Raw genomic sequence first — 19,093 nt, 5'->3', positions numbered from 1 at the left:
TTTTGTCCCCATAGAGGACGCCATCTGCGCCCTTCATTACATTCTGCCACCATTATTTTCATAGTACTGGCCCCAGATCAGGTCCTGACCGCACGGGTCATTTCATCATTCCCCTCCAAAGATGGCTACCGAGCTGAGCCGCGGCTGTGCAGTCTGCATGTACACGATTGCGGCTGCGAAGCTCTTTTAGAGCAGAGAGGACATTCTAAATTCAGGTCCGCTTTAATGCAAGCTTTATGCGGTAAAGCACTGCTTTGGGAGACTGTAGTCCACTGCATCCAATGCACCGCACACACACTGAACATTGCATAAGCTTACCATTGCGGGGCAACTTTCTGCATTAAGATGCCCCCATAAAGTCGCACCACAAAGCACCACTGTGAACACAGGCAAAATCTGACAGTCAATTTTAGAAATCAACAAATGGCTGCAAATTAAAATGGAAAGATTTTTTTTTCACCTTCAACACTAAAGAGACATAGGCACTGGGCAGCACTATTATTTGGGTAACAGATTTAACTTTATGTAAGGTTTAATATAAACTACTTTACAACTTTGACTTTTTTACCATTTCCTATACGCTGAAAATGTATCACATGTAATATAAGGTCAGGAAATGACGAGGCAAGCTATGCTATGCGCGTGTAATGCATTGTGTCCTGTGTTTTTGTGTTTTAACCTTTATACTGTATAATTTCTATTATTATTTTTTCAAAAGGAAATGTGGTGTCCGGAGCCGGAGAAGCGCTGGGAGGTGCACTGAGTGAGTAGTAGTCACAATAATGTTGTACAGCGAGACTCTGAAACACTTTTCTGCCTTTAAATTTATCCTCAGACTATTTGGGCTGCTTAAATAATATGGATTATAGTTAGATATAGGGTTCATTGAATAAAGCCTCATCAGCACAAGTGTGCTCCTTTCCATGACATCTCCAGGACATTGTACAATGCAGAGAATATGAACACGATGATGCACAGGGATTCTTGGTTTACTATGGAGATCTACACTTCCAATTGTTTTATTATATTGTATTCCTGAATATAATTTGAAGATATATATATATATATATATATATATATATATATATATACTGTATATATATTTCGTAATAAGACACTACTTGTGATATTGCAGACACAGTTAGTAACACAGTTAATAAAATGCTACTATTTTGTGCAGTTTGGAACTGGACAAATCAAAAGTTGTAACCTTTTACTAGTAAACAATAAAGTACTAGAAAACCTCTCACATCACTTGTAAAAGAGTATATTTATCACATTCTAATAAGAGAACAGAAAGAGAGGGTGGATAAGCTCAACTGGAGCACAGACAGGAGTAGAGCCCGAGCAATCCAATAGTGAAAACAAATCTGGTGAATGTTGGACCTCTCTGCCCACCATCACAACTAGAAGTAGTGTCCTCTATAAAAAGAGGCACTAAGCTTTTCTTTGAGAACGCATGAGTTGATTGTACTCCAATTTATTGCCTGATGAAGTGTGATATGCCCACGAAACGTGATGCACCCACCCGAATATGTAAATAAATTATTTTCTTGTTGAAATACTCAACAGCCTTTTTGTGTCTATCTTTAGGGAGGTAAGTTTACCACTAACCCCTCAGTGTTCTTTTTAAAACCTCTTTTTATACTTCTGGCGCCTCTGTACAATATTTGTGCCCACCCCTGGTGGAGGGGACTTGGTTCCTTTTTTCCAATCTACAGAGAGTGACTTCTTAATCCTAAGTGAGGACAGGTCTAATACTCCCCACCTGCCTATAGAGTGGTTACCTGGACGGTAATCCAGACTTGTGAGTATAACACTATACTTACCCTCTTCATAATCCCCAATTCCAGTACATACTACACTATATTGGGCTCTCGGTGTCCTTTTTTCTATAAATTATATACATGTTTGTAACCAGAAACTTGACTCACTTTAAAAAAAAAACAGTGTACATGTTTTCATTTGCAGATCTGAGAGGTAGTTTAGATATACTTAGTTAAAGCTATTAAAGCCAAAGTAAACCTGATATTAAACAGGAGAAATTATTAAAGCAAAAATAATGATAATGAAATATAAACAGTGTAAAGAGGCAACGTTTGACACAGACCACCTCTTTTCTTGACTCCGAAGAGACAAAGCTGTTATTTTTTTATTCTGTGATAAGTTTTGATTGGAGTCTTCCATTTCTAACATGTGCACTTTAGGGAATCTCTTAAAATGATTAATATTAAAAGTGGCAGAGTTTTGAGATTTTTTTTAAAGGATACCTTAGCACTTTTCAAAATTTGAAAGTATCAAAGATGGGGTAAAAACATATACGTGCCTGGGTAATCCTACAGCTCCCTCTAGCCTGATCATTTCTCACCGTCCTACTCTGCCGCCGGTATCTTCTGCAACTGCAGAAGATCCAGGAGGCAGATGACATCAGCAAAGGAGTGATCAGGCTGGAGGGGGCTGGAGGAAGCCCCAGGTATGTACTGTATATATTTTTCCTGCCCCATCTCATACTTTCTCCATCATCACCCTTCATTATGATCTAATGTCCCCTCGAAGCAACTTCTGGTTTGGCAGAGTTGGTCAGCACTGAGCAGGCAAAATAGCACTGCCAGCTGTTTGATGGCATTATTGCAGCCATTGCCTGCCTCAATCATATTAGGCCCAAGACATCATCAGTGTGAAATAAGGATGCTGTAAATAAGGGCACTTACTTTTCACAGATATCAAGTTTATGACCTCTTCTCATTCGCATAAGATCACTGCTCCGGCTTTCTAACTGTAATGTAAGATTTCACTGGCATTATTGAACGCCTCACTGATATACAGTTTTTATTGTATTTATTTTTTGATTTGCAGATGGTGGACTTTCAGGAGGTGCAGGTAATTTTTATGCTCACTTTATGCCTGAGAACATTAATTGTTAGTTTCTGGATATTCCCAACAGTCTTTAGAGATACATGTGAGCAAAGTCAGAATAACAGAATTCTTTTTTCTTGATTTATGTCAAATAATATGGCAGAAGTTTTTTTTATCTTACCAGCAAATGTTGAAGTATTGGCTAAAAATCTTCACATGTAAATGCTCCTAGTATATTATTATTATTATTATTATTGATTTATAAAGCGCCAACATGTTCCGTGGCGCTGTACAAAGTAAACAACAAACATGGGGTACATAATAATACAGACAATAGTGTACACCAATATACAAGATACATAATTAGTGACAAAATACAAAAATGATACAAAATACAGAATACAAAATACAAAATTGGTAATGTATAAATATATAATAATTTTCAAGACACAAAAGGGGGAGAGAGCCTTGCCCTTGTGAGCTTACAATCTAAAGATATATTACTCTGGGTATATTACAGTGTAGTATATTAAACTGATACATCTCTGGGGCATATTACATTCTTGTATTGCTTTACCTTTCAGGTCTAGGAGGTGGAGCATCCGGCAGTGGAGGTAATTTTCATGCTTAATTTATGTAATATATCAGATTGTTACTGTGTTGGAAAAGTTCCCCCAATTATCTTGAGAGAAAGCGAAACATAAAATGCTAATCAATGGGCTCATTCAGACTTACATGTGATTCCCGGCATGTGGGGAAATAGGTTCACACCCCAATGGCAATAGATGGCGTATGCAGGACTGGTAGAAAGTGGAAATCCTTATAACAGTAAGAAAAGTCTGCAAACCACCGTTCAGGAACTGCAATGTATTGTTCCATCACCAAACACATCATCGGACCGTTAATGTTATCTGGGCCTTGAGGGGGCCATTTTGTTAAGACAAGACAAGACAAGACAAATAACATTTATATTGCGCTTTTCTCCTTGCGGACTCAAAGCACCAGAGCAGAGCAGCAGCCACTAGGGAGCGCTCTATTGGCAGTAGCAGTGTAAGGGAGACTTGCCAAAGGTCTCCTACTGAATTAGTGCTGGCTTACTGAACAGGCAGAGCCGAGATTCGAACCCTGGTCTCCTGTGTCAGAGGCAGAGCCCTTAACCATTACACCATCAGCCAATTGCTAAGGCACAGTACAGATAGTAACAACCATAGTACAAACAAGACATAAAAAACCTTTGTGAGTGTATAGACAAAGCCCCTGCAAACATCATTATGCCCAGCAAATAACCATCAATTATCATAAACCATAAATCAAAAATCCATTACCTACGGTTCTCAAACCACAGCAGTCTCCAGTTCACCAACATGTCTCCTTGTCCAGCAGCCTGTCCTGTGCTTGGCGCGCTGGCGCTTCCATTCCGAGGTGTAAGCCAATCAGTGCGTACCATGCATTCACATCCTGGCTGGCTCTGTCTGACAGTTTATGGACAATCAGTGTGCTGCTGTGTCACAGGCAGTGGTGCTCATTCAATATTCGGGTATCGAAAATACTCAGATAATCCAAACTTTTTCAGCTATCCGAACCCAGATTCGGATTCCAGAGACAGAGAGAGAGAGAGAGAGAAGAAATGTAAAGGCTGCTTACAGTTTTCTATTCAGATATCCGAATCTCGGATACCAAAACGTTTGGATTCAGATATCCAATTCGGATCCGGATATCTGGGTATCCGGATCCAAATTGAATTCGGATTTTGAAAAGGGGTATCCAAGCAGCACTGGTCACAGGGGCGGGACACTCAGGGAAGCTGTGCGTTAGGATTGGACAGGCCACTGCGAGACCCAGTGGCATGCATGGAACAAATTACATCACTAGATGGGTTGTTGTGGCTGGACTGGCTGTCCAGTGTTCTAAGCATATTTATCGGGGGGGAGGGGGGGGGGCATACAAAAAATTTGTGATCTTTCTTGCATTGCCATAGACAGTTACTCCAATACAAAATTCAAAGGGGTTGAACTACATGAGAAGTTTTGTCATGAACAACAGTAAAACCAATGGCTACTGCCAACACTGATTTGATGTGTGTCTTTAATTTGCAGGTCTGGGTGGTGGACTTTCCATGAACCTGGGAGGTGGAGCTTCAGGAGGTGATGGTCATTTCCATTCTTACTTTATACAAAAAAAAAACAATAAAAAAACAGCTTTAATAAATCTCTTTAGAGATACATGTAAGCAGAATAGCAAAAACTATAGTTATTATATATTTTGTATGTACTGTATTTATACTGTTCTGGCTTCTGTTTTACTATGCATAGTGAAGGAAATTGCTTAACAATAATTGACATAATTACTAAAGTAAATACTTACATTGGAATCCTGTGATCATGTGTGGGCACTTAGTTTTTGGAATACAAAAAGTGTGTGATCTTTCTTGCATTGCCACAGACCGTCATTAATTGTGGCTTTTTGTAGGCTCCTAATGTATTACACTGATACATCTCTGGGGCATATTACATTCTTGTATTGCTTTACCTTTCAGGTCTAGGAGGTGGAGCATCCGGCAGTGGAGGTAAATTTCAGGCTTAATTTATGCAATATAACAGATTGTTACTGTGTTATGCCGGGCATACACAGCACGTTTTATGCGCCGGATCGAGCCAGCGACTCAATGCCGGCACATCCCCGCTCGTCCGCGCGGATCGATTGCCGCTCGTCCACGCCGGCACTTCCTTATCACCGCTCGATTCCCTGCCATTGTCCGCCGGCGGGAATCGAGCGGGCGCGGGTCGAGCGGCATGATCGGGCCAGCTGAATATTGTCAGCTGGCCGGATCAGCTGGTCGATACACGGTACAGAAACGTACCGTGTATCCCCAGCATAACACTGAGGGAGAGCAAAACAAAAATGCTAATTAATGGGCCCATTCCCACTTACATGTGATTTCCTGTATGTGGAGGGAAAAGTAAGATCACAAGTTTGCACACCAATGGCAATGGGGGATGCCAGTGGAAATTTTTATAACAAACAAACATAAAAAAACCCCTGTAAGTGTATAGACACAACCCCTGCAAATTTTTTTTATCCCCAGCAAATAGCACACAATCATCATAAACCAATCAAAGATCCATTACCTCTGGTTATCAAACCACAGCAGTTTCCGTTTCACCATGTCTCCTTGTCTAGCAACCTGTCCTCTGCATGTTGCGCTATTGCTTCTATTCTGAGGTGTAAGCCAAGAAGTTTTTATTCAGGATGATACAATTTATTGGCTAGCCTAGAAAAAAAAAAAAGTAAGCTTTTGGCTATTCCGCCTTTATCAGACGTGAATCCTGTATGTTGTGAAGTTGTTAAAGCACACAGCTATATAATTGGAAAACATCAAAAGGGATACATTTTTTGGAATGTATCGCCTTGTGATGTTGCATGTATATAGCGGTGTGCATGGGCAGTGGGTGTGGACAAAGTCTTGGGTGAGCAAGCCCGTCAGGGGAGTGCTTACTCCAATACAGAATTCAAAGGGGCTGAACAACACGAGAAGTTTTGATATAAACACTGGTAAAACCGATCGTTGCTTCCACAACATGTTGTTACACCTAAAAATAGTAACTGTAGTCCTCTCTATATACTCTGGACCACACATTCCTTATAGCTAAATTTCAGAATTGTTTTCTCAGTTGGCATAACATGGATTCAAATATTTGTTCTTATTGCATGCAGTCTGTGTTACGGTTTTAGAGATTTTCCTCACTTCCTGTTCCTAGTAGCACCATAGGGAGTTTGGAAACACAGACAGCAATACGAAAATGTTTTCTGTACTTTGGTTGGAGAAACTCTCCTAATTTTACCAATCAGATTAGAGCGAGAGGCCTAGCCAAAGTAAACACACACAGAAAAAAAGTCCCCAGTAGATGGTATAACTTTACCTTGCTTTGTTTGATGCTTTATTTCAAAAGTTCTGTCTGGAGTTCAAATTAAAAACATACACACTCCCCGAATCCCATGAAATCCTCAAATCACCTGTACGGGTTTAATACCTGTTTATATGAAGTAAATAGTGAAATTTCATTAGTTGATCACTCCAAAATATAATATTTTTATGTTTTCATTTGCAGGTCTTGGAGGAGGTTTACTTTCAGGAGCTGGAGGTAATTTCAATGCTTAATTTAATTCTACTATTACAGTAAGATTAAAGATGATCAGTGAGTTGCAAACATCGTGGATTTGCATGATCATGATCAAATAGCATGACATTGGGAAATAGGCAAAGCCAATCCAGCAGCTATGGGATGGTCCTGACTTTCTTAGGTAAGCAAAACTCCTTCTTCCATATCAGGGCCGGATTTCTGGCAAGGCCGCATAGGCCATGGCCTAGGGCACCAGAAATTTAGGGGCGGCTCAGTGAGGGGCAGTAAAGCTGTTCTATGGAGCCATCCCTATCTACAAGAACAGATTTACCCTTTGAACCCTCTGTCCTGTACTTGTGTCGTCCCTGCAAGACCTGTAAGCTCTATCATGCAGGTACACATCAGCCTAACTCTCATGGTGACACAATGGGTCCATCATTAACGAGATGGCAAGCATAACATAAAAGTTCTTAAGGAAAACATAACATAGTCTATACGCATATTACTAAAATAGTTATTGTCTGTGACATCCAATGATGGAAAGTAAGTAGAATTCTCATTGGGGTACACAGATATAAAAACCAAACAGACAGTATAGTTGGCCTTGGGCGGTAAAAAGTACAAATTCGGCCCTGCTCCATATACTAGGGATGGTCAGTAAGATGGTAATGATTCTGAGTTGATGAAACTGGAAAATTGGCAGAACCAATCCATCAGATACTGGATGCTACGTTTATGCAAATTTATTCAGCTTGGAAATGGATCAATCAAATGGTTCAGCTGTTACATTTGATTGAACTATTTCCGAGCTGCATCAATCAGTATTAATAGCATCTCACTGACTATCCCCTACTCCACACCAGGCCAGCAATTGGACAGCAGAGTATTGCTGAGCAGATGGTGGGATTCGGCTGCTAAGGAATAAAATCAAGGCCTGTAAAGCAAGTCTGAAGAAGCTTTAAAATAGAGGTAGACACTTACCTATGGAGAGGGAAGTGTATGGATCCCATAGAGCCTTTTCGGTCCTCACTAAGTTCCCTTGATCTTTCACTGTCCCCCAGCAAAGTTAGGCATCTTTGGAACTCCTCAACACTGTTCGGAAGTAGTCACATCTCCAAGTACTTGCAAAGGCGGGCGCATCCATACTGTGAATGCACTAGTACAGAATCGCACATCACACCGTACAGATCCGCTCATCTTCAAAAGTACTCACAGATCTGAGTATTTACAAGGACTGTCTAAGGAGGGCCAAAGATGTATTCGGCCAAACTGGTTGAAGGATTTCACCAAGGCCCAGCACTGGAACAGTGGCACTGAGCATGGGCCGAGAAGGCTCCATGGGATCTGGATCCTTCCCTCTACATAGGTAAACACCTAACTCAATTTCTTTGTGCCACTTTAGATTTACATTAAAAACATTCCATGAAGTGACTCAAGCTCAGGACACAAGAGCCTGCAGGCCCCACAACATGCCTCCGTAGTATTTGCAGTCTGGTCACAGTGCAACCAAACATCAGGTAGTGCGTCCCTCTCCCCCCCCCCCCCCCACCACACACGCACACTTAGTTTCTAGTATTATGGTTGAGTGGTACATGTTTTCATATCATTTGCTATGTTAGTATAAAGACAAATGATTACAGAAAATTCTCATTTTACAGGTCTTCTAGGTAACCTCGTTAGAACTGCAGGTAATTATTGTTTTGTTTATTCCTATTTCTAAACTTGTCCAAATCACTCTTCAAAAAAACATTTCTCCAGATAGAATAGACGTGGAATTAGCGCAAAAGGCTAAGTTTTATGGTTTCAGCTCTGACATCGTGTTTTAATTGGGATGTTTGGCATTTATGCATCATTCTTTACTTAAAGAGGACTCTGTAATGGGTAGCAGAATATATATAAAAAGTTCAGGATCCTTTTTTTAGTAACACTTGTTTTCAGGGATCAGCTGCGGTCACGTGACTACAAACACTTCCTCCTTCGGGTTCAGAGAGGAAGCGCAGCAGTCACGTGACTACAAACACTTCCTCCTTCCGGGTTCAGAGAGGAAGCGCAGCAGTCACGTGACTACAAACACTTACTCCTTCCGGGTTCAGAGAGGAAGCGCAGCAGTCACGTGACTACAAACACTTCCTCCTTCCGGGTTCAGAGAGGAAGCGCAGTAGTCACGTGACGCGGCTTGAAATGAATTAAAGAAGAAGGCTGCTGGGAAATTTTAACTCCCCTCCCCCCGCACACACACCCACTCAGCTGCACTAATTAGAGGATTTCATCTGAATTTGATCCAGAGCTCATCCCTCCTTGTTTTTCTTAATTTCAAGTAAGTATAAAGTTTAACAGTGCATAAAATGGAAATGTATTATAAGAAACTTAGCAAAATATAAGAAACGATTGCATCCCTTTTTGTAACTTCCTATTATTATTATTATTATTATTAATACGTATAAAACTCAGACTGTGCTCCCAACAGATGATTGAGGTATAACAGTCAGGGCCCGTTTCCACTATTGCTAATTGTCCGCATGCGGATTCGCATAGTCAATACAAGTGGATGGCCCTGTTTCCACTTGTCAGTAATCCTGAGCATTTTTCTGTGCGGGAGAAATCTGCACGGAAGAGCCGTCAGAATTCGCATCCCGCACACCGCTATGCGAATCGCCGCTAATGTATTTAATAGACCAATCGCATGCGGTTGTGGCATGCATATTTTACCGCGATTTCGCATGCAATTTCGCATAGAAAGTAATGTTAAATCACACACGCAATGACATGGTTAAAATCGCATCAATACTAACCTATGCAAAATCGCATGCGAAATCGCGGTAAAATACGAATGCGGAATCGCATACGATTTCATCAACGGGGGATCAGCGGTGATTCCGCACCACACAAGTGGAAACAGGACCTTAGCTGATAATCACTGGGTTAGTTCAGGTGTATTGGGAAACAAGGGCTCCTGTGCAGTTATATGAATTACTAATGCAGCAAAATAAGGATTTATGGACAGCCCAACTCTGCAGAGAGTTTCTTGTAAAAAACAAGAGCAATGTAGGCTGCGTTCATGGTTGAAGTTGTGTTGCATTCCCTGTAAAAGCATAAAGAGCAAAAAAGTCACACTACATGTAATGCAACCTTTGCATCACATGCAGTGCAGAAAAATGTGCTTTAGAGCCTCGGCTAAAGTGGACCTGAACTCTTGCACGGGACAGAAGGAAAGCTGAAATGCAGCCTGTATGTATTTAAAGAGTTTAGCCTGTCTAATTCCCCCCTTATGTGACTAAGCACAAGTTGTTATTTGACCCTCAGCTGTGTCAGCTGGTTACAATGGCAGAGAGCTAAATGGTAAACACAGCATTTTAACAATATGTATGCTTCTATGAAAGCAGGAAGTAGACTCCCTGCAGATTTATTGCAGGATTTGTATCTGTTGTAACAAAGACATTATCCTTAAAGGTTATTATGCTGTTGCTCTTTTAGAGCAGAAAGGAAGTTCTTAGTTCAGGTCTGCTTTAATGCAGGCTTTAGGCGGTAAAACACTGCGTTGGGAGACTATAGTCCACTGGATCCAATACACCGCATACACACTGAGGCTACTTACACACCAGGACATTGCGTTTAGGGGACGTTATAGGGCACATAACGTGCCCCTAACGCAACGCCTGGTGGTGTTGGAGCAGGACGCTACCAAGAGCCGCGTTACAAGCAGCTCTTGGTGCGCCTGCTCTGTCGGAGGCACTGCGGAGACCACGTGAGCGGAGCTCTCCGCATCACGTGGTCCCGCCAGCCAATCAGCTGGCGCTCCTGGAAGTAAACACTGCAAGTGCAGTGAATAATAAGTAGCCATGTGCCTGGCTACGTAGCGGCCTCTCCCCGCCTCCTCTCTACCCATAAAATAAAAAAAAAACCTACTGAGCATGTGCAAACCGTCTAACGCGGCTTAGCCGCGTGTAAAGTACTGCATGCAGTACGTTATGTAGATGTGCTGCTGCAACGTAACGCAACGTGGGCACTGTGAACAGCCCATTGATTTTTCATTGCTGTGCGTTGGGGTGCGTTACAGGCTGCTCTTATGTGCGCCTGTAACGTCCCACTGTGAAAGCAGCCTGAACGTTGGATAAACTTACCAATGCGGAGCAACTTTCTGCGCTAAGATGACCCCCATAAAGTCGCACCACAAAGCACCACTGTGAACACAGGCAAAAGCCGACAGTCAGTTTTAGAAATTCCCAAATGGCTTCAAATTAAAATGGAAAGATTTTTCTTTCAACTTGAACACTAAAAAGACATGGGCAGCACTGTTATTTGGTTAACAGATTTCACTAAATGTAAAGATTAATATAAACTTCTGTACAACTTTGACTTTTTTCCAATGACGAGGCAGGATATGCTATGCGCGTGTAATACATTGTGTCCTGTGTTTTAACCTTTATACTGTTTAATTTCCATTATTATTTGTGTAAAAGGCGATGTTGTGTCCGGAGCCGGAGGAGCGCTGGGAGGTGCACTGAGTGAGTAGTAGTCACAGTAACATTGTACATCGAGACTCTGAAACTCTCTCCCACCTTTATATTTATCCTCAGACTAGCTGGGCTGCTTAAATAATACGGATTATAGCCAGATATAGGGTCATTGAATAAAGCCTCATTAGGACAAGTGTGCTCTTTCCCATGACCTCTCCAGGCCATTGTACAAAGCAGAGAATATGAACAGGATGCTGCACAAGGATTCTTGGCTTGTTATGGAGATCTACATTTCCTATTGTTTTATTTTATTGTATTCCTGAATGTAATTTAACCACTTCCCTTCCCCTGGGATGAGTAACTACGTCCCTGCAAAATCCTTATCTCCTTGCAGGGACGTAGCTAGCCCCCTGAAAATGTTACCGCTGCCAATTGGTAGCCAATAGATCAAAGAATGGGAACCCAGTTCCTATTCATAGATCTAAGTCCCCATTGGAATGACTGTCACCATCTATTAGACAGCTCCACTATTCACGAAAAACGTTACTTACACATCCATGCATTACTTCCTTTCCACGTAGTAATACTACGCATAGGGAAGTTATGCGTGAGGACATCTTGTGGCCAAATAGTAAAATTAAATCTTCACACTTTTTTCATGAAAATACATTTTTTTCAACATTTAAAATTAACAGAACACCTTACTTCCAACACTCCCCAATAGTTACCCAAACATTTTTCTTGTAAAAAAATAAATTGTATATATATATATATATATATATATATATATATATATATACAAAAAAATACATAAATAGTTACCTTAGTGACTGAACGTTTTAATATGTATGTCGAGAGGGTATATTACTGTTACTTTATAAATTATGTGCTTGTAATTAGGGATGGACGCAAAAAAAGGAACCTTTATTTCCAAATCAAATATTGTCGCCGTACTATGAAAAATTTTTAAACATTGCAATAACTGGGACAAATTGGTAAATAAAAAAATGAGTTTTAATTATAGTAGCATGTATTATTTGAAAACTATAACAGCGGAAAACTGAGAAATAATGATTTTTTTTTCCTGTTAAAACAAATTTAGATTAAAATAATTCTTAGCAAAAAGTACCCCCCAAAGAAAGCGTAATTGGTGGTAAAAACAAGATATAGGTTGTTTTGTTGTGATATGTAGTAATAAAGTTATAGGCAAATGAATGGATGGAGTACTGACAGGCAGAGGCGTATCTAGAGGGGTGCAGGCATGGCTCTTGCCATGGGCGCCACAGCACCAAGGGCGCCATGCCTGCCACTGTGCTGCACCTCTATGTCTGCCCCTGTGACTCACATTTCATATCAGATTAATTCTCTTTTCTGAGGAACATGGGTACTTAATTTATATATGTAGGGTGCACTTTGCTTGTGTTAGAAAAAAGAGGACAGAGAGGGAATAAGAAGAGATATTTCCAAAAAAGTAACTTCAGCAATATCCCGAGCCAAAAACCACAGGCAACCATAACACATGTACGTGAGAAAGGATGCTGTTTTTAGATGAGAGGGGGGCTCTGACTGTAGGGGGGGGGGGGGGGGCGCAATTTCAGTGTTTGCCATAGGCCCTATATTACCCAGATACGCCCCTGCTGACAGGTGAAAATTGCTCCGGGTTTTTAATGGAAAAAACCCTTGAAGTTGAAGTGGTTAAAGTAAAAAAAATAAATAAATATATATATATATATATATATATAAAATCGGATGTATGTGTGTGTGTGTGTGTGTGTGTGTGTGTATGTGTATGTGCCGCGGTCACGCAAAAACGGCTTGACCGATTTGAACGAAACTTGGTACACAGATCCCTTACTACCTGGGATGATATGTTCTGGGGGTCTCGCGGCCCCCCTGCACACCTGGGCGGAGCTACAAACAGCAAATCAGATTCCACCCATTCAAGTCAATAGAAAAAATGTAAAAGCCTGCCATTCTCACAGTAATCAAGCCAGAGTCCCCACACTTGGCACAGTTGGTCACTTGGTGACCGAGGTTACAAATCCAGGAAAAGTGGGCGGAGCATAAAACAGCCAATCAAATTTCAGCCGTTCATTTTAAATGGGAAAATGTAAACCGCAGCCTTTCTTAGACTGTTAATCGCAGGGTTCTCAAACTTGCCACACTTGGTCACTGGGCGAATGCAATTAAGATTCAAGAAAATGGGTGGAGCCTAGAACAGCCAATCAAAATTCACCTATTGATTTTCAAGGGGAATATCTCATCTGCTACCATTCTCTTATACTGGTAAAAGCAGATGCCTCAAACCTGGTACAGTTGGTCACTGGGTGACTAGGGTCAAAATTCAGGAAGTGGGCGGAGCCACAAACAGCCAGTTTATTTTTAGTTTATTTAGTTTATTTTTCAATGGGAATATACAAAGTATACCAAGGACCCCAAAGCTGATAAACTTGATAATTGAGTGACTGTATGTCAAGGTTAGAAAAAGTGGGCGGTGCCAACAACTTCATTTTTTTTACATTGTAGGGTTCCCAAACTTTACACAATTGGCCACTGGGTGACTGGGATGAATATTCAGAAATGCGGGTGGAGCCTACAACAGCCAACCAAAATGTACCTATTGATTTTCAAAGGGGAATATTCACATTGCTACCATTCTTACAGTTAGTGGCAGAGGCCTCAAACCTGACACAGTCAGTCATTAGGTGACTGGGGTCCAAATTCACTAAAGGGGTGGAGCCACAAACAGACAATCAGATTTGTTAGATTGATTTCAGCCATTCTGTTATTGGCAGGGTTCTCAAACGTGACACAGTTGGCCACTGGGTGACTGGGACTAATATTCAGAAAAGTGGGTGGAGCCTACAGCAGCCAATCAAAATTCACCTTTTGATTTTCAAGGGGAATATTTACATTGCTGCCATTCATGCACTCTTAATGGCAGAGGCCTAACATCTGCTACAGTCAGTCACTGGGAGACTGGAGTTTAAAGGGATACTGTAGGGGGTCGGGGGAAAATAAGTTGAACTTACCCGGGGCTTCTAATGGTCCCCCGCAGGCATCCTGTGCCCGCGCAGCCGCTCACCGATGCTCCGGCCCCGCCTCCGGTTCACTTCTGTCATTTCTGACTTTAAAGTCAGAAAACCCCTGCGCCTGCGTTGCCGTGTCCTAGCTTCCCCTGATGTCACCAGGAGCGTACTGCGCAGGCACAGACCATACTGGGCTTGTGCTACACACTCCTGGTGACATCAGCGGGAACGAGGACACGGCAACGCAGGCGCAGGGGTTTTCTGACTTTAAAGTCGGAAATTCCAGAAGTGAGCCAGAGGCGGGGCCGGAGCATCAGTGAGTGGCTGCGCGCGCACAGGATGTCTGCGGGGGACCATTACAAGCCATGGGTAAGTTCAACTAATTTTCCCCCGACCCCCCTACAGTATTCCTTTAAATTCTGAAGGGAGCGGGCCAAAAACAGCCAATCAGATTTGTTTAATTTCAAAGGTAAAATGCAACTTATTGATGCCAAAGACCCCAAAGCTCATAAACTTGGTCATTAAGTGACTGTATGACAAGATTAGAAATAGTGGGCGGAGCAAAAAAACAACTAACTTTTTACATGGGGAAATGTAAACTGCAGCTTTTCTTACACTGTTAATGGCAGGGTTCTCAAACTTCACACAGTTGGTCACTGGGAGACTAGGATTAATATTCGGAAAAGTAGGTGGAGCCTACAAGAGCCAATCAAAATTCACTTATTGATTTTCAAGGGGAATATTGAAACTGCAGCCATTCTCACACTGTTAATAGCAGAGGCCTCAAACCTGCTACAGTCGGTCGTTAAGTGTTTGGGGTTCAAATTCAGTAGACGGAGCCAAAAAACAGCCAGATTTCTTTGCTGGATAAACTGCTTCCATTAGCACAATTTTGATGCCGGGAACCCAAAAGCTCACAAACTTGGTCATTGAGTAGTCACGGTGTGTCAAGGTTACAAAAAGTGGGTGGAGTTAAAAACAGATTTTTCTGGGAAATTGTGAACTGCAGCCCTTCTTCACTGTTAATGGCAGGGTTCTCAATCTTAGCATAGCTGGTTACAGGGTGACTGGGATTAATATTCAGAAAAGTGGGTGGAGCCTAAAAATGCCAATCAAAAATCACGTCACTTTTCAAGGAGAATATTACAATTGCTGCCATTCTTGCACTGTTAATGGCACAAGCCTCAAACCTGGTACAGTTAGTCATTGGGTCACTGAGGTTCAAATTCAGAAAAGGGGACAGAGCCACAAACAGTGAATCAGATTTGTTTCATTTCGTGGGAAAATACAAATTATTGATGCCAAGGACCCAAAAACTCACAAACTTGGGCATTGAGTAGTGACTTTGTGTCCAGGTTACAAAAAGTGGGCGGAGCCAAAAACAAATTTCACTGGGAAATTGTAAACTGCAGCCCTTCTTACACTGTTTATTTCAGGGTTCCCAATCTTTGCCCAGATGGTCACTGAGTGACTGAGATTAATATTCAGGGAAGTGGGTGGAGCCTATAATAGCCAATCAAAATTCACCTGTTGATTTTCAAGTGGAATATTTAAATTGCTGCCATTTTTACACTGTTAATAGCAGATGCCTCAAACCTGCTACAGTTGGTCATTGGGTGACTGGGGTTCAAATGCTATAGAGGGGTGAAGCCACAAACAGCCTATCTGATTTGTTTAATTTCTATGGGAATATACAAATTATTGATGCCAAGGACCCCAAAGCTCACAAACTTGGTCATTGAGTGTGTGTTAGGGTTAGAAAGTGGGCGGAGCCAACACCAGTCAAATACATACCCAAGCAACGCCGGGTCATCAGTGGGTGGAGACAAATACAAATTTCACTGGGAAAATGTAAACTGCAGCCATTCTGTTAATGGCAGGGTCTTTAAACTTTGCACAGTTGGTCACTGGGTGACTGGGATTAATATTTAGAAAAGTGGGTGGAGCCTACAAAAGTGAATCAAACTTCACCTGTTGCTTTTCAAGGGGAATATTTAATTGGTACCATTCTTGAACTGTTAATGGCACAGGCCTCAAACCTGGTACAGTTGGTTATTGGGTGACTGGGGTTCAAATTCAGAAAAGGGGGTGGAGCCACTCACACCCAATCAGATTTGTTTCATTTCAATGCAGATTATTGATACCAAAGACTGCAAAGCTCACAAACTTGGTCAGTAAGTAATTGTGTGTTAGGGTTAGAAAAATTAGGCGGAGCCAACACCAGCCAAATACATACCCGGGCAACGCCGGGCAATCAGCTAGTATATATATATATATATATATATATATATATATATATATATATATATATATATATATATATATATATATATATATATATATATATATATATATATATATATATATATATACATACATGTATATTATTTTGTAATAAGACACTACTTGGCATATGGCAGACACGGTTAAGGAAAATGCTACTATTTTCTGCAAATTTTAAGTTAAACTTACTGAAATCCCCAAAGGATGGCACCACACAAGGTATGTATAACTCAGTGGATGTTTATTGCAGCATCAAGCAATAAAAGGGCAAAGTTGCCCTTTTATTGCTTGATGCTGCAATAAACATCCACTGAGCTATATATACCTTGTGTGGTGCCAGTCCTTTGGGGATTTCACATTGTTTGACCCCTAGGTACAGGGGTGAGGACCTGGCACACCTTCTCTTTGGGAGAGTACTTCCTGTGGTGCTCCTGAGCTGTTGTTTTTTAAGTTAAACTTACTAGATTTTTTTTTTGGTTACCTAGGTACTTTTCAAAATGTAACAGTGCCTAAGCTGGTGCAGGAAAAAAAAAACACCTCTGGAGCTTCCTACAGCCTTCTCCACCCTGATCGCTCTCTCGCTGTCCTGCTCTGCCACCTGGATCATTTGCAACTGGCCCCAGAAAATCCTCCAGTTTGGGCCAGTTGGTGCAGGTGCAGTCTCCCACAGTGCACTTCTGTTGCCGGGAGCTTTCTGGGCCTCCGCAGAAGTGTGCAGGTGCAGAAAGCTCCCGGCAACAGGAGCGCAACAGGAGCTTGCGCATAGCTGGGCCAGCATGCAGAGTTGGCTCCAGACCAAAGGACTTTCCGGGCCAACTGCGGATGATCCAGGAGGCAGTGGAGCACAGCAAAAGAGCGATCAGGCTGTAGGAGGCTGGAGGAAGCCCCTATTTTTTCCTGCCCCAGCTTATACTTTAAAAATGGGGGTAACAAACATTTGTAGGAGGCTCTCCTCATGCCCACCACTCCCCCCATTCTCCTCCATCCCCCTTAGTTATTATCTAATGTCCTCTCGAAGCAACTTCTGGTTTGGCAGGGTTGGTCAGCACTGAGCAGGCAAAATAGCCTGCTGTTTGATTGCATTATTGCAGCCATTGCCTGCCTCAATCGTATCAGGCCCAAGACATCATCAGTGTGAAATAAGGATGCTGAGAAATAAGGGCACTTACTTCACAGATATGAAGTTTATGTCCTCTTCCCATTTGCATAAGATGACTGCTTCCCTTGGCTTTCTAAATGTGATGTAAGATTTTATTGACATTATTTAATCCCTCCTTGACATACTGTTTTTCTATTTTTTTGATTTGTAGATGGTGGACTTTCAGGAGGTGCAGGTAATTTTTATGCTCACTTTATGTCAGAGAACATTTATTTTTAGTTTCTGGACATTCCCAGCAGTCTTTAGAGATACATGTGAGCAAAGTCAGAATGACAGAATTATTTTTTCTTGATTTATGTCAATTAATATTGCAGAGACTTTTTATTTTACCAGAAAATGTTCAAGCATTGTGTAAAAATCTTCACATGTAATACGTACATTCTATTTTCACCATGTGTTGCGTAAAAAATGGCTTAACATTATTTGGTATAATTAGTAAAGTAAATACATAAATTGGAATCGTGCTTATGTGTAGGCATGCGATTAGTTTATGGAAATACAAAAAGTTTGTGATTTTTCTTGCATTGCCACAAACAGTCATTCATTGTGGCCTTTATAAGGCTCCTAGTATATTACACTGATACATCTCTGGGGATATTACATTCTTGTATTGCTTTACCTTTCAGGTCTAGGAGGTGGAGCATCCGGCAGTGGAGGTAATTTTCATGCTTAATTTATGCAAGATAACAGATCGTTACTGTGTTGGAAAACGTCCACCAATACCTTAAGAGAAAGCGAAACAAAAATGCTAATCAATGGGCTCATTCAGACTTACATGTGTTTCCCGGCATGTGGGGAAAAAGGCTCACACACCAATGGCAATAGGTGGCAAATGCAGGGCCAGTAGAAAGTGGAAATCCTTATAACACTAAGAAAACTCTGCAAACCAGTGTTCAGGAACTGCAATGTATTGTTCCATCACCAAACACATCATCAGACCGTTAATGTTTTCTGGGCCTTGCTGGGTCCATTTTGTCAAGGCACAGTACAGATAGTAACAACCACAGTACAAACTAGACATAAAAAACCTTTGTGAGTGTATAGACAAAGCCCCTGCAAACATCATTATGCTCAGCAAATAACCATCAATTATCATAAACCATAAATCAAAAATCCATTACCTTCAGTTCTCAAACCACAGCAGTCTCCATTTCACCAACATGTCTCCTTGTCCAGCAGCCTGTCCTG

General features: G+C 41.4%; 1 protein-coding gene across 50 annotated transcripts in view; it reads left to right on the top strand.

Moving 5' to 3' along the window:
• LOC137521919 (fibroin heavy chain-like) overlaps positions 1–19,093 on the top strand; it is a 387,111-nt gene that overhangs the window by 314,540 nt on the left and 53,478 nt on the right. For 49 of the 50 annotated variants that reach the window (XM_068241809.1, XM_068241813.1, XM_068241800.1 and 46 more), the window contains 10 exons: positions 719–763; positions 2,857–2,880; positions 3,441–3,470; positions 4,953–5,000; positions 5,393–5,422; positions 6,966–6,998; positions 8,636–8,665; positions 11,438–11,482; positions 18,057–18,080; positions 18,532–18,561. In XM_068241809.1, the coding sequence (XP_068097910.1) occupies positions 719–763; positions 2,857–2,880; positions 3,441–3,470; positions 4,953–5,000; positions 5,393–5,422; positions 6,966–6,998; positions 8,636–8,665; positions 11,438–11,482; positions 18,057–18,080; positions 18,532–18,561 (339 nt within the window). The remainder of the gene's footprint in view (positions 1–718; positions 764–2,856; positions 2,881–3,440; positions 3,471–4,952; positions 5,001–5,392; positions 5,423–6,965; positions 6,999–8,635; positions 8,666–11,437; positions 11,483–18,056; positions 18,081–18,531; positions 18,562–19,093) is intronic. The other variant, XM_068241807.1, reaches the window with a different exon arrangement.

The sequence above is a fragment of the Hyperolius riggenbachi genome, chromosome 6 (assembly GCF_040937935.1).
Source record: "Hyperolius riggenbachi isolate aHypRig1 chromosome 6, aHypRig1.pri, whole genome shotgun sequence".
Classification (NCBI taxonomy): Eukaryota; Metazoa; Chordata; class Amphibia; order Anura; family Hyperoliidae; genus Hyperolius; species Hyperolius riggenbachi.
This window is presented reverse-complemented; position numbering and strand designations above follow the sequence as displayed.